Source organism: Rosa chinensis, chromosome 7 (assembly GCF_002994745.2).
Source record: "Rosa chinensis cultivar Old Blush chromosome 7, RchiOBHm-V2, whole genome shotgun sequence".
In the NCBI taxonomy this organism is placed as follows: Eukaryota; Viridiplantae; Streptophyta; class Magnoliopsida; order Rosales; family Rosaceae; genus Rosa; species Rosa chinensis.
This window is the reverse complement of record NC_037094.1, coordinates 2,167,449-2,193,792: the sequence shown is the minus strand read 5'-3', so window position 1 is coordinate 2,193,792 and position 26,344 is coordinate 2,167,449. Positions and strand designations below refer to the sequence as shown.

Here is a 26,344-nt window from a genome sequence, read left to right as displayed (position 1 = left end):
CCTTGGATTCTTTGCAAGAATGATATATTTTCTTTAGTGTCCTTTGCATATGATGGTCTCGGTCCTAATTTTGCTAAAGAGCAGGCTTTGCAGAACGAATGATGGGCTTTAGAAACAACCAATGAGGATTTTGGTTTAGCCATGAAGTCACATTGGACTTTAGAAGTAGAAATTGGAGACAAAGAAGCCTTGGTGGCGTCAAGGCCAACTTGAGGCCGCAGGGGTATGGCGGCGCCGGCCAAGGATGGCCGGATTTTGGGGTGAACAGTGCCGTGAGGCGCAGGGGCTCCTTCGATGTCCAAAAACCGAGTTTTACTTCTTTTCGTTCTGAAAAATGGATGTCCGTGTGAAGTCTTTAATATACGAATCATCATATCATGACCTGGATGTCCCAAACGGTCGTGCCAAAGCCTATATGTGTCAGAATCCCATAAATCATCCCTAATAACATGATTGGATTCAATTATTCGAATAGTGGTTGCATACAACCCACTAGATCGACACATAAGTTTCTCTAAGACTCTTTTATTTTCGTATTCATTAGAGGTGATGCAAAGGAACTCATGTCCATTCTCACAATGCGTTTCCGCATGAAAACCATTGGCTCTTATATCTTTTAAGTAATCGATACTTTATTAATAATAGCCAATGATTACATCAAAGTTTCGTGACCATAATCTAATCCAAAGTAAAATCAAACATTAGACAAATTGTAGTCACTCAATTCGTTCGGTAATTCCAATTAAATATGACCAGGGAAGTAGAGAGAGATGTCAGTGGAGCGAAGCTCTCTTAAGTACCACTAATCTCAATTACTTTCCTAGACATCATACTTAATTGAGTACGCCTAGAGGAAAAGAGATAATCCAAGAAGTCATTTTATTGATTAAGGCATAATTGCCATTACATAATTCTTGGAAATTAAAAGACTATTCTAAATAAAAATCTGCGGCATTCTATTTTCATCGCCAGATTTAAAGTCTTTTATAGCTCGATATCTTGATTACCATTGATCAGGTACTCCATAAAATACCATGAAGATGATGCTCTCTTGATTGAGATGTATTGGCACAATACATATGGTCCCTAGGACCAATGGCGTTGGAATAGTGCAACCATGGCCAAAAGTGGCGCCATGGTGTCCAACCCTATACCCTCAACGTCATGACTCCTATGGTCATGTTAGGTTCTTCTCAATCAATTTGTTCTTTTGTGTTTTTCACAATCATGCATCAATAATATGTTGTAGAAAGCCTCCGAACAATATTTCATAACTCTTTCAAAGTTTAGAGAAGCGGATATTATTCCATTATGCTTCTAAGTCCGGAAAATTGTGAATGTTACTAAAACGTTCACGAGGCACAACCCAAAGGTTGTTAGTGTTATCCTCATTCATGTACTCAAACTGGAGGGCCATCTTCATGTGGCGCTTCATCAGAGTAAATGCCTAGAATTATCTATCTCAGTTTGAGGGCCTTGAGTGGTTCTTTTAGAACAAGACTCCTGGATTGTAGGCAATAAATCAAGGGCAATTAGGTGGAGCTCAACATTTTGTGTCCACATGAAAATTCCGTGCCCGTAGAATCCAATGGAGTAAAATCGTTCAAGTCTTACATCCTAAAAAGGAAAGCAAGAACGTATTAGTTTCGGAGTCAACGCTTCCACGAAAACTAATATGAGATTTCTTAGCAGTAATGCTACCAAGAAATCGATTTCCAAGAAATTTGGATTAGACCGAAACAATGATGTTTGAATGGTCAAAATAGATGCTCACGAACGCTCTTAGTCCGTAGCTTACGAATGCTCTTAGTTCGTTAAATCGATGCTTACGGACGCTCTTAGTCCGTAGCTTACGAACGCTCTTAGTTCGTTAAATCGATGCTTACGGACGCTCTTAGTCCGAAGTCTTACGAACGCTCTTAGTTCGTTAATTGCCTGAATCCCCACGATTCTGCTTTTCAAGAATCGAACCCACGTTATAAGAAAGGTGGGATGTAGAAGAAGGGAGGTTGCAAGTCCCCGAAGAAAAAGAAGGAGAAATTAAAATTCGGAAAGCGGGAACTTTAATATTAAAAACTTACTTGTTTGAATCGGAGCTTGAAACCTAGAAACCTTGGACTTTGGAGTTGATGTAGCTTCAGTGGGAATGCCTTGGATGGCTAGGTGGTGCACGGTAGGTGTGCGGGTTGCAGCTTGCAGTTGCTGCCGAAGATAGGGGGAAGCTAGCTGCTATGCGGAGACCCTGCGAGGGCAGCAAACGCACGGGCGTGTAGGAGGCTACGGGGGCAGCAGGCTCACAGTCGTGCAGGGAGAGCTGCGAGGGCAGCAGATGTGAGGCAGAGCAGCAGGAGCAGCAGGGCAGTGACGCAGGCTGTAGGCGCACGGGCGCGTAGCGCTGGGCGCTCGAAGGGTAGACTGCAGCGAAGGCTTGGCTAGCTCGGGCTAGGTGTTGCGGCAGATTTTGGTGAAAAGGGTTTTCGGGTTTTTTGTTTTTCTGTTTTGTGGCTAGAGTCGTGCTGATAACGTGTTTAACGAAAAAGAGATTCGAGAGAAATTGTAGAGAGAATTGTGTGTCATATATATAGGGAATACAAAGTACTAGTTCTAATGTTACAAGGAATACCAATCAGTATAGGATTGGGAAATCTAGAACTTTCTCTCCTATTTTTACTCATAGTTTGATAAGGCACACTAAATCGATATTCCTTCAACATGTAACATATAAAATGATGATTTTCCTTTTAGTTTCCATGGACTTTGTTTACCTACAACTGTTTTTATCTATTTCAGTTAGTCTGTATATCATGTTCTAAACTTGGATTTTGCTTGTTTTAAGCATTTATCCTTTGTATGTTTCCCCCTTAGCAAGATCTTTCCTTTGTTCACAAGTTTCTATGTCGTTTTATGAACTTCACTATTGGAGTGTAAACGATAAACTAGGCAATTAGGCATATATAATCAAACGATTCCTTGTGTTTGTCTAGCTAGATTGATTTTCAGTGTTCACTGGTTAAATGTTTATATGCGAGTTGAATCTGTCCCATGTAGTTTCTTAGTCATAGCTTTGTAAGCAAGGTGCTATATTTGCTTTGGTTCTTTGCTCCATTAATTCCAAATACCAGGCCTTTCAGTATGCCATTTTTGAAACGTAAACTAACAGACCACCTAGTCTTTACTTTTGAGATTCACTACCATGCGAGCTGGTTTGGATTAAAATATTTTGTCCCCTCTAGAGAGTTGAATAGTTCAACTTCATTATCTGTCCCGTGGAGGGTACTACTGCACCATGCTCTACTAGGGTTTGGTTGTTTTCTCTGTCCAGTCACTAATAACTTCTTTTGGAAGTCGAAAGAAAATGTCATTATCCACTGAGCTATACTTATACCTCACCAATATGGCATTTAGTTAGTTAAGCTATAATAACTTCATGCCTTCATATATATTGATTCACCTACAAGGACAAGACTGGAGCCTAACACATGAAGGTTTCTAGCCAGCTCATCTAGCCAGCTCATCTATAGAAAACCTTCATTATTATGTTTCCAGGATGGTGTAAAATCACTATCACAGATTCTGGCTCCATGTTCTACACAAGAATAGTCTTACAAGTTTTGAGTACTATTGCTACTGCTACTACCACCATCTGCTTGTAACATTATTAAGAGCATCTTTCACTATAGGCCAAAAGCCAAACAGATTTAGCCTGCCAAACAAAAATATTCTCTCTAAAATGCTGATTTAGCCTATCAATAAAAAAAACAATGCTGTTACGGGTAATTCAAATTGTCAAAATTTTCAAATATGATTTTTACAAGACTATTAATAAAATTAGTCTATTTAAACATATATATATATATATATCATAAAACTTGAAAATGACATTTTTAAGCAAAAAATTTCTGAACATATAGGATATTAGGCTCATATTGAAGATCTCAACAAGATCTTAACAATAGTGTAATTTTTATATTCATAAACATTATAAGTAACACATTTATATAAGAAAATTACTATTTCATAAGTGTATAAAAGATAATACATAAACAAATAAAACATAAAAAACAGATGAAATCCACCATGTGGCCTATGAAATGGGAAGCCAAATTTGGCCTTCCTAACGTTAGTAGGCCAATTTTTTTTTTGAAGTCCGTGTAATGGCTTATGGTGGAAGAGAAAGGTAGGCCAAAAATGGGAAAATGACCTATATGGAAGATGCTCTAATAGGGCATGTGAATAAGAACAAAAGGCGTCTGAAAACTAGTTCTGGTGGGCTTCAGTGCTTCATCTACTGCTCCCTTCCATCTGTTTGTTTCCGAAGGTACTTTTTAGTCTTCTATTTGATTTTATCCAAGCCTTTGTACTAGAGAAAAGCTCGGGGGCTAGCTCTGTGTGAGTGGTCAGTTATAACTTTGTTGAGAAGAGAAGGTGGTGGTTACTGAGAGAAAGTGGTGGGTTGTGTGGTGGCCACTGCATAAAGTTGGTCACTTTCAAGATTGAGTTAGGATGAGCTTGTTTTGTTTTGTTGTGATATGGATTACTTTCTCTCCGGTGGAGAAACAAGAATCCAAAACCGAATCTACATCACTCACGAGGTGCTTCTCTGCTTTGTCCTATCACCACCCCCTATCTAAGCCTTTCATCATTGCTTAGTACAAAGTCCAATCATCTCTGGAAGAACTTACAGTTTATTTGTTCGATCATAATGAGTTAATGACTGCAATGTGACTCATTCACAGCATCACCAGATATCGGTATTCAAAACTTGGATTGAATTAAGAGATTACGGTTATCATCTTGTTTTGTTTTTATGTTCATGCTCTTAAGTCATCTTGAAAGATTTTTCTAGTCACGACTGTAATTATGTTTCGTGTATATGAGAACAAGAGAAGAGATAAACTCATAATCATATACAACGCACGAGCAGATGATATACGATCGATGAATGTATAGTATAGGCTTCATTCACGGCATATTTTGGGTAGTGTAAAGAGGAAAGTTGAGGTGTAAACACAAAGGTGCTTTTGGATAAACTCTATCAACTTGTTATTGATTTCGCAAATGAAAAGTAGGAAAGGCTTTTGGATAAACACTAATTGCTTGAACATGAACCCAAACCCATTATCAGCCACTTGCCCTCAGAAAATTCGAAACTCTTCACTAAAGTAACTAATACTCTACAATGAAGTTTTCTCATTGCTCCCCAGAACATTCTGTTACCTCAACATCTTTGTTTTCTTGTGGCAGCTCCTTTGTTGTAGCAGCAATCTCTTTCACTTCTTCAGCTTTCTTCTTGGCTTCTTCTTCCTCCTTAACTTCTTCAAGAGCTTGAATGAAATTCGAAAGACACCTCTCTGGATCATCTTGTGGAGACTTGGGCATGAGATTCTCAGCTACATCAGCAGGGGTCATTTTGGTCTCTCCCATTAGCTTCTGAATCATATCAAACATTTCATGACTCTCAAGCCTTAAGTAATTCTTTGCCAAAACTTTGAATCCTTCAAAACTACAATAAGAAAGCTCAATATGCTTGTCCATTCTACCCCTCCTAATCAATGCAGGATCCAATTTCTCAACATAATTAGTAGTAAAAACCACCAGCCTCTCACCCCCGCAAGCAGACCAAAGCCCATCAATGAAATTCAAAAGCCCAGAAAGAGTGACCTTACTACTTCCACTACCACCCTCCTCTTTTGGCTCCTTCATCCTCTCCTTACTTGCCTTAATAATCTCATCATCCACACAACCCTTCTCTGCTTTCTTCTTCCTCTGACCTGTTAGATCAAGTGAGCAATCAATATCCTCAATGACAATTATAGACTTACTTGTCGTCTCGATCAAAAGCTTCCTCAGCTCTGTGTTGTCCTTCACAGCAGTGAGCTCAAGATCATAGACATCATAGCTCAGCAAGTTAGCCATTGCTGCAATCATGGTGGACTTCCCAGTCCCTGGTGGCCCATAAAGCAAGTACCCCCTTTTCCAAGCTTTCCCAATTCTTGCATAGAAATCTTTACTCTTACTAAAAGTCACCAAGTCTTCAATGATCTCCTTCTTCTTTTCTGGCTCCAACGCCATTGTTTCGAACGTCGCTGGATGCTCAAACACAATGTGACTCCACATAGTCTGCTTGTAGCTAGGCCACTTGTAACCGGGGCTATTTGTGTAAAGCTTCCTCTGCCTATTCCTAACCCTAATTTCCTTGCCTTCTTTCACCACATGGTCTAAGTAAGACCCTGTGATGATCTCCCTGTACTTCTTGTGAAAAGTGAGCTTGTAAAACCTTTTCTCCTGCTCCGGATAGTAAGACATTGACATGGACCGGCCCGGCGACAGAGCTTTGGTCAGAACCCACCACACAGTTGCACCATGAAACTCATCTGTGACTCTTTCATACTCGTCCATGCTCAGAACCAAGTTGCTGCTGTCTTTGACCATCTCTGCCTTGAGTCTTTTGGCGCTTTTTGAAGTGTTGGAGCTGAGATAGGCCTCCACGGCGGCGTAGGCCTCGCTCCGCTTGAGGCGGTCGCCCGTGAACTCGTGGATGGAGATTTTGATGTAGGGGTAGAAGTAGCCCATGATTCTGTGGGAGTATTTTTCGAAGAATCTACGGAGCTCGTAAGGGCAGTACTGGCGGATGATGGCCCAAACAAACATGAAGCTGGCTAGGGTTGAACCCATTGTTGTCCACATCTGGTTCATCGTTGTTGGTATCATTGTTGGGTTAGAATCTGAGCTAAAGAGCTCTATAGCGAGTTGTTAATTTGTGTTTGTGTACATAGAAGAGACTAGGAATCTGATGGTGGCTAAAGGGAAGGCCTTTTCTCTCATGACTTCTGTGTTTGATGAAAAAGAAGAGTGAGACCGTGAGACTGGGTTTGTGAAGGTAGGTGGATAATGTGAGAAGGATGGAGTCGTTTATAAGCAAATGACAGAAAGCAGTCGGTTTGCAAATTTCTAAAGCAATAATGCAAAAGTCACTTGGACAGTCAACTGTAAAAGTTTATTCACTCTAGCTAGGTGGGTTTATTTCAAGCGGAAATCATGTCTTTTTTGTGCAATTATAATCTTGTTAATCTTATTAAAAAAAAGGACATTTTATGATATGTAAAAATTACAATCGTGAAAACAATAGAAACTAAAAATATGATATTGAGATACAATGTTTCACACTTTCGCATTAGACTAATTGCTATTTTTAGCCCAAGTAAGATATTCCAATGATGTCCGTCCTCCTACGAATATTTCCATCCTTTGCAATCTATCAACAGTAATAACTTTTGAATAGAAATTTTAAGTTTGAGAGAAAGGTAGTGAATAAAGTCTCAACTTTAGGGTACATAATTTATATGTTGATTGGTGAATCTACGTGGAGTGTGGACCAAAAAGTGTACAGAAATTGCATAGGATGGGAGGTGACTAATCCGTTGGGTCTACCAAGGGACACGTGTCACGCAGTAAGCACCCAAAGAAATAAAGTGGGTCTCCGCATGGGAGTGGAAATATAGATTAATTAATTAATCACAGGTGGTTTGTTTATGAAACAAAAATAGCAAGCTGTGGGTGTTCTTCCCTTTTCTATGGTAATTAGAAAGTGTGACTAAGTTGTCACTATTAAGTGGAGAATCCTATCTTGTGAGAAATATACTGACTCAATACTTCAATAGTGAGACATTTATTTCCAATAAAGTTTCTTTAGATATTTTGTGATTGATTCATTACTAGGAATAAATCGGGTACGTGAATAGATAATTTTATATATATTGAGATTGATTCATTGATAGGAATTACTGAATTAGTCTCGGAAATAGATATGGTATAAAGCTTAGACCTGAGCTTCTTCTAAAGAGCGTGATACTCACTTCGAAACTGCATCATATATTCGATGCTTTCTGAAAAGCCTGCAAAGCTGCAGCAATAAGAAATCACCATATGCATGTAAAGGACGATATATGAGTGTGATAGTGTGGTGTGGTAGACTAGTTCAACAAGTACATTCATTGAGTTAGAGAGTGACAGAGACAGGACCAGTGGTCCATTCAACATTTCAACTTCGGGATTTTTTCATAAGATATTGCTCTCCTTGAGAATCCAGCCTCCGCCAGCAGATATCAAGAGATTATCAGGACAATTTTCTTCAATCTTTTTCAGACATATTTATCGAGAGGTCAATTTTGTTACTGGCCATCTCGTGGCTTTAGGTTTTTCTTGACAAAATCCAATGTCGTGGTTTAATTCTCTCCGCCTTTCTTTGTCTCCAGCGTTTTATTTGGACCAACTGAGAGGGGAATGTAGTATATACTTTGTCTTACATTTATGCTTTCTTTGTTGTATCACAAAAAAAAAAAAAAAAAAAGATTTTTTTTTTCTTTGTTGAATTCTGTAATGCTACAAATACTTGGATTTTTGGCGGATGAGGGATACAAACTCAAAAGAAAAGCTAATGGGAATAGGGGTGACTTGAGAATGGCTGCATTTTAATACTAGGGTGAAGACCATTTTACAAACAACAAATTTGACGGGGATAACCCACATTGGAAATTTAAAGCCTCTAATTTGGGTCTCTCTGCTCTAGCAACCTATTCTATTTACACTGTAAAGAACAAAATAAATGGACTAGAAAGAATTCCTAATGCCTTCAGAAAATGAAAGAGCCATCAACCAAACTGTTAAGCTGGTGGCAGCTGCCTCAAATCTTCCTCCTTGGCAAACCAGGTTGGTATAACCTCTGACAGATGAGGATACAGATCTTTGTACGAATTTTTTATGGTCGCTTCGGCCACTCTAGTGACAAACGCAATATCTGCAATCAAAAGATATCAGTAAAGGCTTTTTGCAAGAGTATAATTAACAGGTTCACAGCTTTCTAACCTTTAACACCCTTTTTGTCATTTGATAGTTGAGTTATGATATAAATGACAACAGCTGCCAGCGATATTGGGCTCCTCCTGCAGAATTGGGAACACATAACTTACCACTAGTTAGAAAGAAAGAAGCTATCCAACCCTAATGCTCGAACAGACAATACATGCTTTTGCAGTTAAATTGTTTGAACTTTGAATAAAGTATTCTCAGCTTTACAGTATCAAACCTTAAAACAAGTTCTTCAGATTTCTTCACTGTTTCTTGGGCAGCCATGACTTCTATATTTGACATTCCAAGAACGGAACAAAAACGTCTCTACAGAAAATGGATGGAAATTGTGTTGTAGCACAAAGAACATCTCCGACAAGAAAACAACATATCGGGATACAAATGAATAGTTCTCTGAGCAGATTTACCAGAAAGTCTGCAGCATGAATAGTTCCTATTTCCTGACCCTCAGTCTCCAAGTATTTCATGATGAAGTCTTTTGCCCTGGCAACTTCTTTCTTGGTAGCTCCATTTGCTGAGCACATCTCTGGTTGAAATCCAGAGTTTAGTTAACTCTTCATGCACATAAAAAAAAAAAAAAAACCATAAAAGCTAATCACGCGGAATAAAAATTTCGTTCTACCTTTCACAGTACGGGGCTTATTTTCTTGTCTACAGGCAATGTAGACGCAAGCAGCCACAACTGCATCCGGAGTCCTAAATTTGAGAGGCTTCTGATCAACCACCTTCTTATATATCTCATTGGCTCGATCCTAATAGAAAAGAGGGAAAACCATAAGTAATCTGTTTCATTGTGAAATAAACATAAAATCCAATCGCTTTTCAGGTGAACAACCATAAATAGAAAAGATGAAATGAATCTGTGATCGAGATAACATATTCCTACTACAGAAACACAACGATATATCAAAAGATTTGACTTCAACAAACAGCTCCATAACACGCACAAAGGGAAGACAGGCTGCAAATCCACAAGAGTGGCAACATTACTCACAAACAACAACGATCAAAGGTCCAAGGAAGGTAATCGAACATGTGAAAGGAATCAGATTAATTTCATCGACTCAAATGGGATTCTCCAGTATGAAATTTTTCGCTCTCCAACATTAAACCAATAACATTCTTCCTAGAGAAGCATTAAAATACCATTTGAAAACAAGACTGCATAATTATTTTATACAGGAATTGTAACCATTAAAATAATCCTTCGACTTAAACCAACATTGACAATTTTAATCATTCAACTTCAACCCATCATCTAGCCTCCACCAATCACACTCAATACTATCCAAAACTCGCACATAACATTCTCAATTCAAAACAAATTGTTACGTAATGGAAATCATGTTGAGTAAAGGTCACACCTTTATGGCAGCAACAATTCCCAACCTGCAAAACCACACCAACAAATTACAAATTAACACTAAACAAATTCTCCAAATGAAAAAATAATAATAATAATAAAATCTTTTCACTTCTTTAGTATTAAAGTTCAAAACTTTAGTTTCAATTTCACTAAACAATCACCAAAACTCATCGAAATTCGAACCTAACCTGTCAGACACGGCAGCAATAGAGCCAAACCAGTCAAAAGGCGGAGGGCGTGGCCTCCTCCGCCGCTTCCCCCGCCGCGCCTGCGATGCCTCCTCGTCGTCGGAGGCTGCTGCTCCATTGGACCCGGAAACCCCACTCTCGGGTCCAACCGGCTTGCTGGGCTCCCGGGTCGGGTCTTCCCGGTCGTGGACAGAAACCCACTCGGGAACCTCGTCCACCACAACAGTCCCACATTCGGAGCACGATGAGGTGCCGCCGGTCGCGTGGTCGGAGACAACAACCTCCGTGAAACACTTGCACGCTTGGCAGAACGTGTCAGACATGTGACAACTGGATTAACCCACTTTGGTTTTATACCTTTGTGATCCTACCTACGTTGGTGTCGGTCGGTCGGACCCGGTTTAGCTAAATCTTTACGGTACTGTAAATCATGGAGAGCGGTAAAGAAGTGTTGTGCAGGGCGGTATTTATACACTACAGTCTACAGGAGTGAAGAAGACGCTGCGAGGGTGGAAGCGTCATTTCGCCCTGGTTTCTTCTTGGTAATTTGTTTTGGTGTGAAAGTCTTAATCTTATCCACCCAAATTCAATGTAAGGGTGAGTCGATATGGGTTGTCAATGGGAGGATTCTAGTGATTTTTTTACTTGTTTGGGAAGTTTGGATTTAATTCCACATACCATATCCCATTTAGTCAACGAATTTGGAAGATTATGCCATCTCATATTTTTTAATTTCATCCGCACTTATATATATAAATCTCTGTCTTTAAGTTTTTAACGGAGAGATTTATTTAAACAAGATAGTTAACGTTTCTCGCCATAAGATTTAAGATTTATTTTGATTCTGACAATTACAAATTTTATGAACTACTTAGATCATTCTCCGAGTTATTGGTTAAAATCAAATGCATTGTTGACCAATGATTCACACGATATTAAACTAATTTTGATAAATGACAATTACTAATTACACTTTCACCAACTACAACAACTTGTATCCCTCACGAGTTTTTAATTAGAACTAAATGTAGTTATTAGTTTGACACGTATGATTCACGCCATCATAAACTAATATTTTAAACTGGTGAAGTTCACATACGAGTTGTACAGAAAACTGAGAAAAGTCATCAAGAGGAGGAAAGGACTATTGCATGTAAAACGTGCAAAATGTCATAGAGGAATTGAGGTGGACTATTACTTTCTTTCCTCAATGACTAATTATATTTTACACCTAGGCACCTACCACCCAATATTGTATGGAATATACATTCTTTTTCTTGGTTTTATGGACTTCATATTTGAATTTGAAGCATGTCAACAACAGTTACTGTATAGTTACCACATTGTATTATTATAGTTACTGTATACTTGCATAGTTATCACAATAATTCATCACGGACAAACTTGTCTTCCTAGTTTCTACATATTTATTCTTCTCCTTATTTCATTCTTCCTTTTTCTTAAAGGTCATGAGTTTTCTACATCATAGATTGCGCTGGCCTTCTCTTTTTCTTATTGCTCATTGAAAAAATTGAAGACCAGAGTTGTACGGGTTGGTAATGAGACTGTCTGATAGTGTGGTCCAACAAATAGCAGTATCAGTATATAGCAGATTTGATGATCCATGTCCATGTGACTTGAAATAATGAACTATTCAGAGACTTTAATTGGGGAAAATGGGGGTAACAGGCTTTGAATATAAATAAATATTCATTCCCATCTGTTCCTCTTGTTCAAAATGTAAACATTAGCACCTGGAATTTGCGTGGAAACGTTCTCCAAACCCATCTTGTCCACCACTTCTTCTTCTTGTTCTTCTTCATCATCTTCCAACCTCAAGTCTCAGATCAAAAAACGAAGCAAAGCGCGAGCGAGAAACAATGAAAAGAATTTTCTGGAAGGCAAATTTCTTTGTACAGGGACCTAGATACGATCAACCAACCTGTCCTGTCCTGTCCTGTCCTCAAAAGACTATACAATCTATGATCATGATGCTATAGCTGCAAGCAAAACTTCCATGTTCTCTCCTAGATTATCAAGATGACTGGTGACAAGTACGACAGTTAGTGCTATCTCATGCTGCAGCATTGTGGTCTTCCGAACTTCTTCAATTTATCCCACAAGCAAATCATCTGCCTTGGAGATTGATAATGGGCTGTGAAGTAATCTTCTATACACCCAAACTGGCAGAATTTCAAGTTGTGCATGTACTCTACTGGTTTTGAGCTGTTGAACTTCTCAACCCACATTCCCATACTTACGTCTTCCATCTTGAACAACTGCAACACAGCTCAGATTGTTTATAATCAACTTAAGCATGCCAACCTTCAGATTATCATGCAAGTATGATTTGTTACTTACCCTTAATTTACGACTCTCAAACTCGGATATGATGAATTTCGCAATGTCAGATGACAAAATGTAACCTGGTCCATTTGCATAAGGTGGGTAATCTTCTTCTGGCCACTCCTGATACAAGAAAACGAAAAGCAAATGTGACTAGGGAGTATTATTATCAAATCTACCAGGTCAGATTCTGACAAGTCAATACTACAGACTTTACATCTGAGTTTTTGCGACATGATTAACATTCTTCAACTAAGAAATATAAAAGGAATTAAGGAAGGATAATTATTCCATGATTAAAGATATCAGCAACAATGAGTGCTTCTGTACCTCATATGTCACAGCCCATTTTCCATAGCGCAGAGGCTTATGGTAGTAATTTATGTTCCCCACATACAAGCTTCTTTCCTTTGGAACTCTACTTGCTTCAATGATAACAGCATCCACTCTTACAAATGTGTCATCATCGCATTTCATAATGTACTTAGCTGACATTGTACGAACCTGAAACCAAAGCAATAACACTGCATTATAATTCAAGTAAAAAAGAAAAAATAACAATATCGCGCCTTCATTTATGGGTTTATTCAAGAACTCACCCCATATTCACAGATGGCAACAGTTTTCAAGACCACCAAGTCATAGTTATCCATGTAAGGCACTATGACAATATCACCAAAGAACTCTGCTTCTTTCTTTAGCTCAACATTCACTTCCTTTTTAGAATGCTGTCCAAGTATCAATGGAAAAGATTGAGAATCTCCCATGTAAAGTAAGTAATGTACCTCAATGAACGAAAAATATTCAAGTGCCCTTGTTGCCATACTTACCAGTGCTACAAAGAATCGAGCTACCACTTTTGAAGATTTGATAAGATTGTGTTGCATCCAAGACTTCCTTACTGCCATCCTCTCAGCGAAATGGTTGCCTGCAGAAAGGATACCAATGAAGAGTTCGATTTCCCCATCAGGAAGAGGTGGGGCACGCCATGTGGGTGACATCTCAAGATGCTTCTGAGGAGCAAAACTAGGATGTGATGTGGGAAGAGAAGCAGCATATACTGAGGTCAGATCAACATCCCCACTTAGAGAAAGCCCGGTGGCATCCTCAAGAGAAAATCCCTGTCAATGTTACAAGAACTCTTAGAAAAAAATCCAAACTCCCTATGAAGTCAAATCGTAGCGGTATATTACTCACATTGTGATAAGGAAAAGAGGTGACATGCCTCCCATCAACATTAACATGATAACCCTCCAAGCCAGCACTGAGAGTTAAAACAAACAGTTTCTCCTCTCCAAACGGGAATGGCCAGTCAACAGTCACCTTTTTCTTTCGACCTACTAGCCTGCTCAACCACCACGTTGCCTTGGTCTCTTCCGAGTGACTATCATCATCACGAATCCACTTCTCACACTTCACCTGCCCATCAACTAAAACCAATATAACGAATTACATAACTTGCCCGGTCACAGTAAAGATGAACAAACTAAAGCAACAATAAATGGTAAACAATCCAAACAACAAAATCCTTGTTTTAATACACTTTCAAACAGTTTTATAATAAGGCAACAACCAAAATAAAATCCTCCAAAGTAGGAAAGAAGTATACAATCTTATTACTATCCTAGCACATTTTATAAACAGTTAGGTACTATATGCATAATCACTCAAAAACATTACTATTTCTTCTCCAAGCCTTAACCATCAAGCTATCATGACACACCTTACAGCCATTTCCTTTTCTCCTACCAAACAATACACCACATTGACCAATTCCCCGATTCTAAACTACCAATCAAAAACAATTCAATCCACCGTGAACCAACACGACAACATAACACATTTCTCTTATCAAAAATGCACAATGCGGCAATATAATACTACTACCAATCGTCCACACTCACCGGTTTCTTCATCGGCCTTGGACTTCCACCCCTCGCACCGCTGCGCCGATCCCCACTGCATCCTATAACAAGTGTTGAGCTCAATCACAGGGGTCCCACTCCAATCCCCCTTCAACCTCGGATTGAAGTGCAACAACCTCGGAGGGTCCTCACCCTCCACAGTCTTCAACCCCAGCAACTCAACCTTAAACTGAGACACCATCACCGACTGTCCCTCCCTAACCAGCGCAATCCTCGGCTCCGTTTCCTCATGCGCCGCCCTGGGCCGGCCCACCAGCGTTATAGACGACCCCAACGTCAGCCCACAGGGCACCACCATGACCCGACCCCGCTCCGAAAACTCCGACCCGGTTACCGTAATCGAATGCGGGCACGACTCCGATCCGTTTCCGGCGACCCGCTCCTTCGCAATTCGGACCTTCCCGGACTGCAGCTCCTCCCAGACCTTCTTGCCCACTTCCCAAGCAACCTTCGCCGACTTGTAAAGCTCCGAATCGAACGTCTTCGGGTCGAATACCAGACCCGACACCACCTTGGGCTCGCCGGGTCGATGGCTCTGGGTCGGTTGGTTCGAGTTTTGCGAGACGCGTTCCAGAGGGCGGGTCGGGGCTTCTTTCTCCTCCACTCTGCTGTGGAGCCTATCGGGTCGGGTCAAGCTGTCCGCCGAGATGGAGCTGAAGCCGGTCGTGAAAACGAAGGGGATTTCTAAAGTGACTAAGACTATATACAGAATACCAATACCCACCAGAATCTGAACCGATCTTTGCCTCGTCAAAACGGCGCCGAATCGGTCCAATTTGGCCCTCCCCATCCCTAGAAATCTCCGCAAGAACCAAGCTCTGATGCAAAAAACGAAGCCTTTGGAATCTGGGTGTTGGTGAAAAACGAGTCTTTGATTCAAATTTGAGGAACCAAGGGTTGGGACGAGCAGGTCCCAAATGAGAGAGAGACGCGTCAAGAGGAGTTGGGAAAGAAGAAGAAGGTGGAGGAGAGGAGCTTTGGGTTTTTGAAGGTCGGTGGAAAACAACGGCTTTTTGGGTGATCAGAAACCAATTTTGTTTTTTGCTTTCAAAAAATGAGATGCTCTGGTTAAAAAACGGAATAGAAATTGAAGTTTGAAGATACTCGCACGTAAATGGGAATAAAATAATTGGAGGTGGGGTTGGACTAGTAATCACACTAGTTGCCAGAACTTAAAAGAGTGATTATCCTACTAGGGTTAGGGTAATTAACTGCAGTAAATTTGAGTTGTTTCACAGATTACCTGAATAACCGGTCAAAAATTTCGGAGTATGTCATACTTTGGATTAACAAAAATTTTGGGTAAAATATCTAATTGTTATAACCGAATAACGAGGAATAAAAGAATTTGTAGTAACTGATTATTGACTCAATCAGAGAACAAATAACTCATTCAATGTACAAACTCAAATATGAACAAATGAGTAGTTTTAAAAAAAAAAAAACAGTTTATAGATTGCATTGCGGATGGTAGAGTTTTATAGTTGTAATAATTAAGAAATATGTATGCTTGAGATCTCTAAATAAATGTTGGATAAAAAAGAAATTTGAAAAGGCTAAACTCAAAACTTCCTTATGGTTGTTCTCAAAAAAAAAAAAAAAAAAAAACTTCCTTATGGTTGGTATTTGGTAGATGTTACAAGCTTTTTATGTGCATGATTAGTTCATTTCGACTCAAATCTAATCATCAGTTTCATATCAATTTCCAATCTCTCATATTCTTAAAGATGGTTTAACAATATATTTCAATATATATGCAAGAAATCTATAGTTAAGTGTTTAATAAAAATGTGATTAAAAAGATATCGCAAAGGTAAACTCAAAAATACGTTCCTCCTGGTTGGTATTTGATAGATACTATGAACTCATATGGATATGATTAATCCTTTTTGACTCAATCTCCTATCTCTCTCATTCTTAAACAATTACAAAACTATAATATCCCGTGCCCTAATAATTAACTAAGCATTGTAAAACAGTCCAAGCGTACGTCATGATCAGAATCGAAGCTGTAACAAAAACTAGGAAATGTTATTGGAACAGAAACTAAGCTATGCGAGAGAGACACACAAGGTATAAAAGAAACAAACTTTACAGCAGTACTTATGGATTAAGCTAGCTGGGTGGTTCGATACATATATGTAGCAGCCATGCACGGCAACTATCAAATTTGTATTATACTCTAGCGAGTAGCGATACTACTGTTGCTATATCTCTCTGGAAAAGTCCGCCCTAGCTAGCTGTGACTCACGTACACGTACAGTCAGTCACTGACTCCGACCGATCTTCCAAAATAACCTAGCTGACGAGCTCGCTCCTCTTTTTCTGCAGATATGATGCCGATTGCTGATGCAGTCACTCTTGAACAGTTCTAACTTCTAAACTTAAGGTGGCATTTGGCAATAGAAGGGATGGAGTAAACTGTAAACCCTAAACCCAGCTTTCAGAGACAGGTGTACGCACGTATTCTACTGCATGCTTTCGTCGTCCATAAGTATTTAGACTACGTACTCCAACTCGATCAACTGTCGACTTACCGACTACCCCCTATAAATCTGTTTTTTCTTATAATGGTTTGATGAAACTTCTAAGCCTCTAATTTTATAGTTGGAAAAAGAGCCGTTCAAAATTCTGGGGTATGTATATTAATATTCAAAAAACTCGGCGTGACTAGCTTGTTAATCAGTTTGATTGTTTGAACACACGTACAGCTCACATTTCTCCATCAAATCACTTGTCGATCATTTGAACACACGTACATGCATTATAAGATATTATTTCATAATAATCAGCACTAGATAGCCCCTTAATTACTATTCCAACAGGATATTAGCATCAAAAGAGGCTTGTGCTGTGAATTTAGAATTTCTCTTATTAGGCTAACTAAAATAAAAACTATTCTTAAGAATTACTTTCTTTGCATTCCTTACCCTTTTGGCACCTCTTACCATGACCTAAATCACTTTCAAGCATGTTAACATCATAACATGTATCTTATGAACCCTCATCCAACCGTATTAGGAGCAAAACACATGGCATCAATCAACACTTCAATGACGGTTTATATGTTGAGCGGAGATGATTAATTATCATAACTAGTTAGCACTTTAGAATCCACCAACATTAATGACATCATTAATCACCAACTCTTATTGAGTATTAAGATCTTGATATAATCTTCAAAACACGCATACACTCGTGGATTAGGGGATTAACTAGGGTAAAGAATCATAGAAAAAGGATTAGAGAAATGGTAATCCTATGTGTTTAAGTAGGGAAAGTGCTTTAGAAAGAAGGTCCTTTTTGCAAATGGTAATCCTATTCCTTAACCTTTGTGAAGGGAACAACCAAATATCGCCAACTAACTACATATAGAATATGACAAACACTATATCATGGACATCTCATTTTCACGGGGTTCAAATTAAAGGCATTTTGTAATGAAGATAGTGATCGGTGTCAAGTCTGATTTGACTCGGCAACAAACAATCATTAATTTGCATAACAGCTTTGTAGATATCGCAAATTGGCCGAGGAAGGTCCCCAGACGTTACTAAACATCCCCATATTACAAGAATTAATGAAAGAATATCCTGAGGATTAAATTAAGCAGTTGAACTACTTTTCAGGAAAATGGAAAAGTGAACGTTGAACTAAATCGATTGCTAACTCAAAACAAATGGACCAGCCCCTTCAGTAAGAAAGATAATAAGATATAATTAAACCAAATGCATGAGATCTTTGACCAAAAAAAAATTATATAAATATTGCAAGGTATTTTATCACATTCCATATTAATTTTTAGTTTGATATTTTCTTTTCTATTGAATTTTAGTTTGATATTTTTTTTTCTCTAGCTCATTTCATTTATGTTCTTGTTCTTGCCTTTTTTTTCTTCAAAAGAAAACAAGCATCAAGTTGAACTACTATTCAAAGATCACAATACCAGAACTTGAAGTCTTGCATAACCAAACAAACAATATATGTAGACTATTTTTCTTCTTTTTATTTCTCTATTTTTAGTTTTGTGGATATTAGTGCAAAAATGAATGAAGTTGAATATGGACGTCACATCTACGTCATCTGACAACACACAAATGTTCAATGTGACACCAATATTCCATGATAAAAATTTGATTAATTCAGAGCCACCCTTTGTTAGCTAGACTCGGTATGTATGTCACACGCATTATTGCATTGCAATTAACCTATCATTGAATAGCTCAACTCCAGAGAGAAAACTAGAAAAGTTGCACTACTCAACTGGACTGTGGCTTACGTTGGAGCGCCACTAGCTTTACAAACTCTGATGAAAAAAGTGATCAACTACTTTCTATCAACACAAACAAAACAAAAGTGCATGCCTTTTTCAGGGTTACTCGTTTCCTATTGAAATGAAAGCATCAACGGCTATTATAGGCATATCAAATATGTCAATATTTTTCTCTGAATTAAATATATAAGGTGAATGAGTATGTTACTAATAGGTGACTCTCTATTTTCATAAAGAACTACTAGGGCTCTAATTTACATCAGAAAACACACTTGTTCATAAATTATACAGAAGTATGATTAGGTACATGAACTTAGGAGTTGTAGTTTGGTGGGGATGAAACAATATATACTACCTGTCTCCTAAGTCTCTTACTCTGTAAAGTTAGGCTTTAAAATTTGAGGCCGGAAAACCAAAAGCTCGTATTAGCTGTGTGCCACATGTTTGCAGGTTGTTGCTGATGGAAAAAGGACAAAGCTTGACGACTAAAATTATGCACAAGAATCTAATATACTCTGGTAATATATGCAAATCCTAATCTACATATTATGGAGTAATAGATTGAAAATTTGAAACAATGATGCATAATTCAGCCTGTCTCTTAGCCTTGAAATTCTTCAATTATTAGATGCAAAATTGACTTCCTACTCCCAGAGTTGATATATGATGGAACCAAATAAACTATCAGCTACAATTGTCTTGCATTAGAGCATCTCTAACAGCTTCCCTATAATTTCTCTGTTATAGGGAAGCAAAAATTAAAATCTCCAAAAAAAATTCGGCTCCAACTCTAATATATTCTCTATTTTACAGATTTAATAATTCTTTCCTAAATCCTTCTCCAAAATTTTACAGATTGCTGTAAATATAGATAATTTTATTTTGTCTCTCATCACTATCTCTATTTTAGGGATAATTATAGGGAATCTGTTGGAGCAAAATAGCCAAATTTTTCCCTAAAATTAAGAAAAATCAAGATATGGAGAACCTATTGAAGTTGCTCTTATAGGCTATTATAATCTTATGTTATTGGCATTATGCTGCGTACGTAGTGCCACCTCCTCGTGCGGAGGCAACAGAGGGAGAGATGGAGGATGAAGAAGACTGGGAAGATGAAGGTGATTTAGAACCTAAAGATGAGGATGAATACAAAGACAGTAGTGATGATAATTTTAATTGTCTGTACGTTGATCACTATAGTAAAGACATTAGATACACGTCGCTCAGAATTTCATGATGATTCAGATACAAATCCGTCGTTCTTTGTAGTTTACTCTTTCTGGCAGCACCGTAAGACAACACCAATTCTTCGCTGCTGAAACCAAAATCTTGAACCCAACTATCTCCCTCGCTCTCTGATCATCATGTCCACCACTTGTTACCTCTTCATGTTGTCGGAGTTTGGGCGGCGTTTCTTCAGCAGCGGCCGAAAATACGGTGTTGAACGTTGAGCTTTGTTTAGGGTTTGGAGACCCAAACTTAACTTTGTATTTGTTGCTAGTTGGTTTTTCCCTTCATGACCCTTCTTCAGGTCGTTCAAAGGTAGGGTTTGGTGGGAGTATGCCCGCTGGTTTTTGTTCTTTATTTTAGAGACTCATCTTCCCTAAACAAAGCTATTATTAGGAGGCCCATATAATATTTTCATACCCAATCTAGGCAGAGAAAGCCCCAAAACTAGCTATTAATGGGATTGGTTTGGTGTTAAGTGCCTTAATCACAGCTTTCCATATATATGGCTTGACTGAAATAGTGAAATTTAGTCCTAAAATGAAGATGGAAAATAGCTTTTATGAATTTGCCATGATCAGCATAATCATTTGAGTAGCTTTGATTAAGGCACAATTAAGTGCATGCATTGTATAAATATATGATTCAGGATGGGTTGGGTGGTGGATATTTAATTCTCAGGGATTAGAATTTTTTCTACCAATAATTACTCAATGCTGGATAAGGTTTTGGCCATTTGGTTGTTTTTCATATCATTAAAATCAAAGGATGCAAAATTCTAATCCCTCACAAAGTGCATTTGACAAAGAAAGGTTTTCAATAATCGGTAAGATGTATTTCTTCTCTTTGAGGCTCATATGCATGTTTTGATTCATTATTTGATTAGTTGAATGATCTTTTGTTTAAAATAGTTTTAGTATCATCAAACTAGTGATCTTCAGAAGCTAAAATAGTAGTAGTCATTTCCTTTTACACAAAAGGAAGAATACTCTAAACAATCAATTGTTTATGCTATTTTACTTAGATTTAATCTATGCTTAACCGAATAATTCACCCGATTCGAACCAGACCAAGAGTGATCCAAGCCTGTGAGTAATGGTAAGATTGATTTTTATTTGATTTTAGCGGATGTCTTTTTTCATCATGCAAATTTAGTTAAATGGAAGCAAAAGCCTCATGCTTCTCTTGCCTCCATAGTCCCACGCTTGTTATACTTCAAACCAGTACCTTTCCTCTTTCTCATCATCTCAAATCTCTCTCAAAGAGCTCTATGTTATAATCAGACTACTTTTCCATATGATTTCCTTTTTTGTTTTCGTCTTTGTTTTCGTTTTTCTGTTTTTGTAATTTTTAAGTGCAATTTTGGATTAACAGATAAGATGGGGAGACCTCCTGCTTCTTGTGACAAACTGATCAATGTGAAGAAGGGCACTTGGACTGAAGAGGAAGATGCAAATATACTCGCTCATCATGTATCCAAGAATGGGATCGGTAACTGGACTTCTGTTCCCAAAAAAGCAGGTTAGAATTGGAGGTTACTTTCATTGTTAGTATATAATTTCTAAAGGGTGCATGTGGTCGTGTGGATAAATAGCACATACTGCATTTCCAGGCTAGTTAACTTGATGTATGACTGATTCTGTTTTCAGGACTTAATAGATGTGGGAAGAGTTGCAAGCCTAGGTGGAGTAACTACTTGAGGGCTAATCTGAAGCATGAAACCTTCACACCCCAAGAGGAAGAATTGATTGTTAGGCTTCATGCAACCATTGGTAGCAGGTAAGTTTATATTGATTCTTCTGGTTTTCACTATTTAACAATTAACATTACAGCAACATTATTGCCTTGTTTTTCTGTCTTAAGCACAAACTTTTGATTTGATCATAGTTTCGCTACTGCTATTTCTCTGAACTATAGTGTCATAATCTCTATGACATCAGATTCGAGTTGTATTCGTCTCCTATTCCTAGTTTGTCTGCTTTAAGTGATGCATGATAGACTCGATGAATTTATGTTTTTCTTGAACATTTCCTTGATGTACTTCATTTTGGGATTTACCTTGGGAAATTATCGTTGTTTGTTTCCTAATGGTGACCCCAAACTGTTTTAACAACCTATTTTTCATCTCATATATATGTCATGGTTTTCTATGGTGTAGGTGGCCTATAATAGCTCAACAACTTCCTGGGAGGACAGACAATGATGTGAAGACCTACTGGAACACTAAGCTGAAAAAGAAGCTCTCAGATATGGGAATTGATCCCGTTACTCACAAGCCCTTCTCTCAAATTTTAGCCGACTATGGAAACATTGGTGGCCTACCCAAATCTGGAATGCGAATTGGGATAGGTGCTTCCCTAAACAAGGACTTGAAGAATGCAATGCTGATGAAGTCATCAGAACCATACACATCAGGCTTGTCAAACTTCAACAACAGCCATTTGGTGCCAACAACCAAAATCGAACCAATGCAAGCCACTAGCAGCACCAAATTATACAACTACCAACCCTATGATCTTCTCACACAGCTGCAAGCCATGAAATATGTGACAGAGGTCTCAAACTCCACCACCAACACCAACCCTGCTCCTTCCCCTGTCAATTTCTACAGCGAAGGCTCATTATCTTCTTCATCCTCGTCTACTTCTTCATCTGCTGCTGTGCAAGAGAAGTCACCTCTGGCCTTTGGATGGAGTGATTTTCTCCTAGAAGACGCATTTGTGCCAACTGAAGATGCTCGCGGAGCAATGCCACAAGGCGAAATTTGGGACCAAGCTACTATGCAAGATAATATGGCCGAGTCTTCATCCAAAGACATGTTTCACCAAGCACAAACAGAAAATGTGGGCATGAGTTATGGAATGTCAAGCAATCAAGTAGAGGCTATAGCTGATCCATGCGACAGTTCATTTGTGGAAGCCATGGTAGCTAAAGAGAATGACTTGTTCTTGGAGTTTCCTGAACTACTTCTGGAAGAACCATTCTACTACTGATGTGATCAGTAAGAGAATTGCAATAAAATTTGCTATAACCTCAGAATAAGAAGAGCCTGAAAGGCTTCTGTTGGGACCTTATGCCTTTGATGCGGTTAAACTAGCTAGCTAGTAATATTCAGTAGCTTTGTTAGAACTATATAATGTTCTCCTCTTGATTATGATTTTGTATATGTGCTTGGTTTCAATAAAAGACTCGAAACTTGATTTGGTGTTTACATGTAGTTTATAAGTTCATAGAAGCAAAGTAATTTCATATCTTCAATCAACTAGGAAAATTCTACGATATATTAATGTATCAATACATCAAGTAGATTAGATTTGATACAAAGATAGACTAGCTTAGTAGCTTGACTTGATACTAGATTAGTTTACCTCTGTTAGTCTGTATCAAATTAGTCTATTTTTGTATTGAGCTAGTCTATCTTTGTATCAAATTAGTCTACTTGATATATCAGTACATTAATATACAGTAAACAAACCCCAAATATGATATCTCGTAAACACAACTAAGAACGATTAAAAATTTAAAGAGGATAACTAAATAATTAGTTAATTTATACTAAATTGATTATCATAAAAAACAGATTTTCATTGAACGACCTAACTAAACTTCCAAACCGATATAGTTAAGGTCTGAACAGTCCTAACCGCCAAGTCAGCTAATTGTCTCGATTGGTCCTTATTAAGTTCAGATTGCACTCCATAAAATCACCGAAATAGTTAAGGGTTAATTACATATAAGTGCATCTTATAATGTTTTTTTCAGCTATAAGGCCACCAACTAGTTTTTTCCTTCATAAGGCCACTAGATTAAAAAATATGTTATATTTTGGATATTAAAAACCAATATATTTACATAAATGCCACTAGAGTCAAAATCAACATTCATTCTCTCTCTCCTCTCCGGTGAACTCCGGTGACCACAAAAGCTACTGTAGCTAGTAACAAAAGCTACTCTGATGAAATTTCCGGCAATCTCTGACGATGTCACAAAAGCTACTATCACTAGCAACAAAAGCTACTCTAGTAAGATTTCCGGCAACCTCCAACGAGATAACAAAAGCTACTATTACCAACAATAAAAGCTACTGCATACCAAATAATCTATGCTCCCCAAAACAAAAAACTATTATCCCCACCAACAAAAGTTATTGTCACCAATACCAAAAGCTACTCTCACCAGCAACAAATGATACTCTCACCAACAGCACAAACTGCTTGCACCAACACTAAAAGCTACTCTCACCAACAATAAAAATTATTGTCACCAGCACCAACGAGCTACATTCACTAACACTAGAGAGTTACTCGTGTATCAAAAACTACTATCACCGTCAACAAAATCTACTCTCACCAACACAAACCCAACGCAAAAAAACTACTATCACCACCGCAAAAAACTACCATCACCACCACAAAAAAACAACTATCATCACCGCAAAAAACTACTATCACCACCGCAAAAAGCAATTTTCACCACTGATAAAAGCTACTCTTACCAATGTCAAAAACTACTATCACCGCCACAAAAAGCTACAATCATCACCACCAAATTACTTTCACTAACAACAAAATATGCTCTCACCAACATCAAAAACTCTTCTCACCAACAATAAAACGCTACTTTCACCAAAGCCGATAGCTACTCTCACAGTCTCACTAACTCCGAAAGCTACTCTCACCAACATTGAAAACCGCTTCACTTACTTTCTTTCTGAAATGATACAAGTGCGAGACAAATATTGCCAAAATTCAACCACGAAAACAAAAACACAAACCAGAATAGAACACCATCAGAAAGATACCATAACATCAAAATTGAATAATGAAGCATAAAGATCCAATTTCATTACCATAACAAAAATACCATCAATCTACTATAGAATTAGTTCAAATAATAGTCTCTAACTGTAATTCAATTTCAACAAAAATACCAGAAGGATTGAGGTTGAGACCAAATAACTAAACCAAATACAATGACAATAACGAATGGAATTGAAAGGCTTATCACATTTCTTGGCCGACGATGTCCCAAATATGGGCCTTGACGATTTAATCATTGATGTGGATGCTCCGGGTGGCAAACTTGACACCGATGGTGGACTTAGACTCAAGGTTGAACTCGTTGCGCATGAACCTGGACAACAAATCAAATTTGCAGATTCCGGAATCGCCGATCAAGATGACCTTGAAGTGGTAGTCGTCCTCCGACCTGTAGGCCATGTCGAAGAGCCTTTTCAGTTGGATATTTTCGATTGGAGATGAAGAGGCCGCAGGCCATGTCGTCGTCGCCGGAGAATCAGTGCTCGTTTAGGTTTTCGATGCAGGTAAGGTGGAGGAAGAGGCGATGGTGGCGGTGGAGGAATGGCGCTGCCGGAGCCGAGCAAGATGGTGAGGAAGGGAGTTGTCGGAGTCGATGCGCTTGAGGCGTCTCGAGTCAAAATTGGAGATATGAGTGAATTGGAGAGAATCGGAGATGAGTAGAGAATCGTCTCTAGTGAGAGAATCGGAGATATCTGAGTTGGACTTCAGTGAGGTAGCTCCGATCCGAGCTTCTTCGTTGTCTTCAGGTGTGGCGGCGTCGTTTCGAGGTTTTGCAAGCTTGGATCCATTGGAATCTCACCAGATCGGAGGCAGTGGTCATCGAAATAGGGGCCGGGGGGGGGGGGGGGGTGGGTGGAGAGAGGGTGCCTTAATCGGCGATGAGGTGGCTGGGCTCTGGTCGAGTTTGTGTTGTGGTTCAATTGATGATGACGGTGATGAGAGATGGTGGCCGGAATTGATTCTTTCTGGTGATTGCAGAGGGAAGTGAAGAAGAATAGAGATCGGGGAAAGAGAGAGAGTGATTTTTTATTGTTTTGGCCGGATGATCATGGAATTAGTGGAAGAGTAAAATTGTCAGGTTGAAAATAATTTAAAGTTACAATTGGCCTTATGTATACAAGAAAAATTTAATGGCTTTTTAAGTTTCAGATTGACACTTGTGTGTAATTTTCTAAATAGAATTAAGATCCACATTTGACTTGGACTCAAAACCGAACTCAACTGAACTGAATCGCACTTGTTATTTTTTCTCTTTTTAAGGGTTTTTATCATAGGTGGGGTCTGAACTATGTCTGACCGGACTGAATGGTACCTGGACTTTTAAAATGATC

The 26,344-nt window shown here is 38.5% G+C and overlaps 4 protein-coding genes across 4 annotated transcripts; 1 reads left to right on the top strand and 3 right to left on the bottom strand.

The window, feature by feature from the left end:
- Nucleotides 1–5,093: 5,093 nt before the first annotated feature.
- Nucleotides 5,094–6,905, bottom strand: LOC112175848 (AAA-ATPase ASD, mitochondrial). Its single transcript, XM_024313594.2, has one exon. The coding sequence runs from the start codon at nt 6,709–6,711 to the stop codon at nt 5,191–5,193; it is 1,521 nt and encodes a 506-aa protein (XP_024169362.1). The 5' UTR covers nt 6,712–6,905; the 3' UTR covers nt 5,094–5,190.
- A 1,539-nt stretch (nt 6,906–8,444) lies between these two features.
- On the bottom strand, nt 8,445–10,890 carry LOC112179071 (transcription initiation factor IIB). Its single transcript, XM_024317384.2, has 7 exons — nt 10,423–10,890; nt 10,233–10,257; nt 9,491–9,620; nt 9,276–9,394; nt 9,086–9,174; nt 8,866–8,942; nt 8,445–8,797 (listed from the first exon to the last, which is right to left on the bottom strand). The coding sequence occupies exons 1-7, from the start codon at nt 10,743–10,745 to the stop codon at nt 8,664–8,666; spliced, it is 897 nt and encodes a 298-aa protein (XP_024173152.1). The 5' UTR covers nt 10,746–10,890; the 3' UTR covers nt 8,445–8,663.
- Nucleotides 10,891–11,887: 997 nt separating this feature from the next.
- On the bottom strand, nt 11,888–15,761 carry LOC112177148 (hydroxyproline O-galactosyltransferase GALT6). Its single transcript, XM_024315364.2, has 7 exons — nt 14,673–15,761; nt 13,966–14,198; nt 13,599–13,889; nt 13,368–13,496; nt 13,099–13,272; nt 12,784–12,891; nt 11,888–12,701 (listed from the first exon to the last, which is right to left on the bottom strand). Exons 1-7 carry the CDS (start codon nt 15,481–15,483, stop codon nt 12,492–12,494), a joined length of 1,956 nt encoding a protein of 651 aa, XP_024171132.1. The 5' UTR covers nt 15,484–15,761; the 3' UTR covers nt 11,888–12,491.
- A 5,226-nt stretch (nt 15,762–20,987) lies between these two features.
- Nucleotides 20,988–23,394, top strand: LOC112176310 (transcription factor MYB35). The gene is made up of 4 exons (XM_024314159.2): nt 20,988–21,019; nt 21,568–21,714; nt 21,843–21,972; nt 22,352–23,394. Exons 2-4 carry the CDS (start codon nt 21,573–21,575, stop codon nt 23,184–23,186), a joined length of 1,107 nt encoding a protein of 368 aa, XP_024169927.1. The 5' UTR covers nt 20,988–21,019; nt 21,568–21,572; the 3' UTR covers nt 23,187–23,394.
- The last annotated feature ends 2,950 nt before the right edge of the window (nt 23,395–26,344 follow it).

What these genes read in the sequence shown, in the direction of transcription:
- LOC112175848 (XM_024313594.2), bottom strand. Translation starts at nt 6,711, where the DNA reads ATGATACCAACAACGATGAACCAGATGTGGACAACAATGGGTTCAACC.
- LOC112179071 (XM_024317384.2), bottom strand. Translation starts at nt 10,745, where the DNA reads ATGTCTGACACGTTCTGCCAAGCGTGCAAGTGTTTCACGGAGGTTGTT. An exon ending in ATTGCTGCCGTGTCTGACAG is followed by an intron (nt 10,258 to 10,422) that starts GTTAGGTTCGAA and finishes GTGGTTTTGCAG; the next exon opens with GTTGGGAATTGTTGCTGCCA. An exon ending in TCTGAAGAACTTGTTTTAAG is followed by an intron (nt 8,943 to 9,085) that starts GTTTGATACTGT and finishes CCAATTCTGCAG; the next exon opens with GAGGAGCCCAATATCGCTGG.
- LOC112177148 (XM_024315364.2), bottom strand. Translation starts at nt 15,483, where the DNA reads ATGGGGAGGGCCAAATTGGACCGATTCGGCGCCGTTTTGACGAGGCAA. An exon ending in CAAGGCCGATGAAGAAACCG is followed by an intron (nt 14,199 to 14,672) that starts GTGAGTGTGGAC and finishes TATTGGTTTTAG; the next exon opens with TTGATGGGCAGGTGAAGTGT. An exon ending in TTGAGAGTCGTAAATTAAGG is followed by an intron (nt 12,702 to 12,783) that starts GTAAGTAACAAA and finishes GCTGTGTTGCAG; the next exon opens with TTGTTCAAGATGGAAGACGT.
- LOC112176310 (XM_024314159.2), top strand. Translation starts at nt 21,573, where the DNA reads ATGGGGAGACCTCCTGCTTCTTGTGACAAACTGATCAATGTGAAGAAG. An exon ending in TTCTGTTCCCAAAAAAGCAG is followed by an intron (nt 21,715 to 21,842) that starts GTTAGAATTGGA and finishes TTCTGTTTTCAG; the next exon opens with GACTTAATAGATGTGGGAAG. An exon ending in CATGCAACCATTGGTAGCAG is followed by an intron (nt 21,973 to 22,351) that starts GTAAGTTTATAT and finishes TCTATGGTGTAG; the next exon opens with GTGGCCTATAATAGCTCAAC.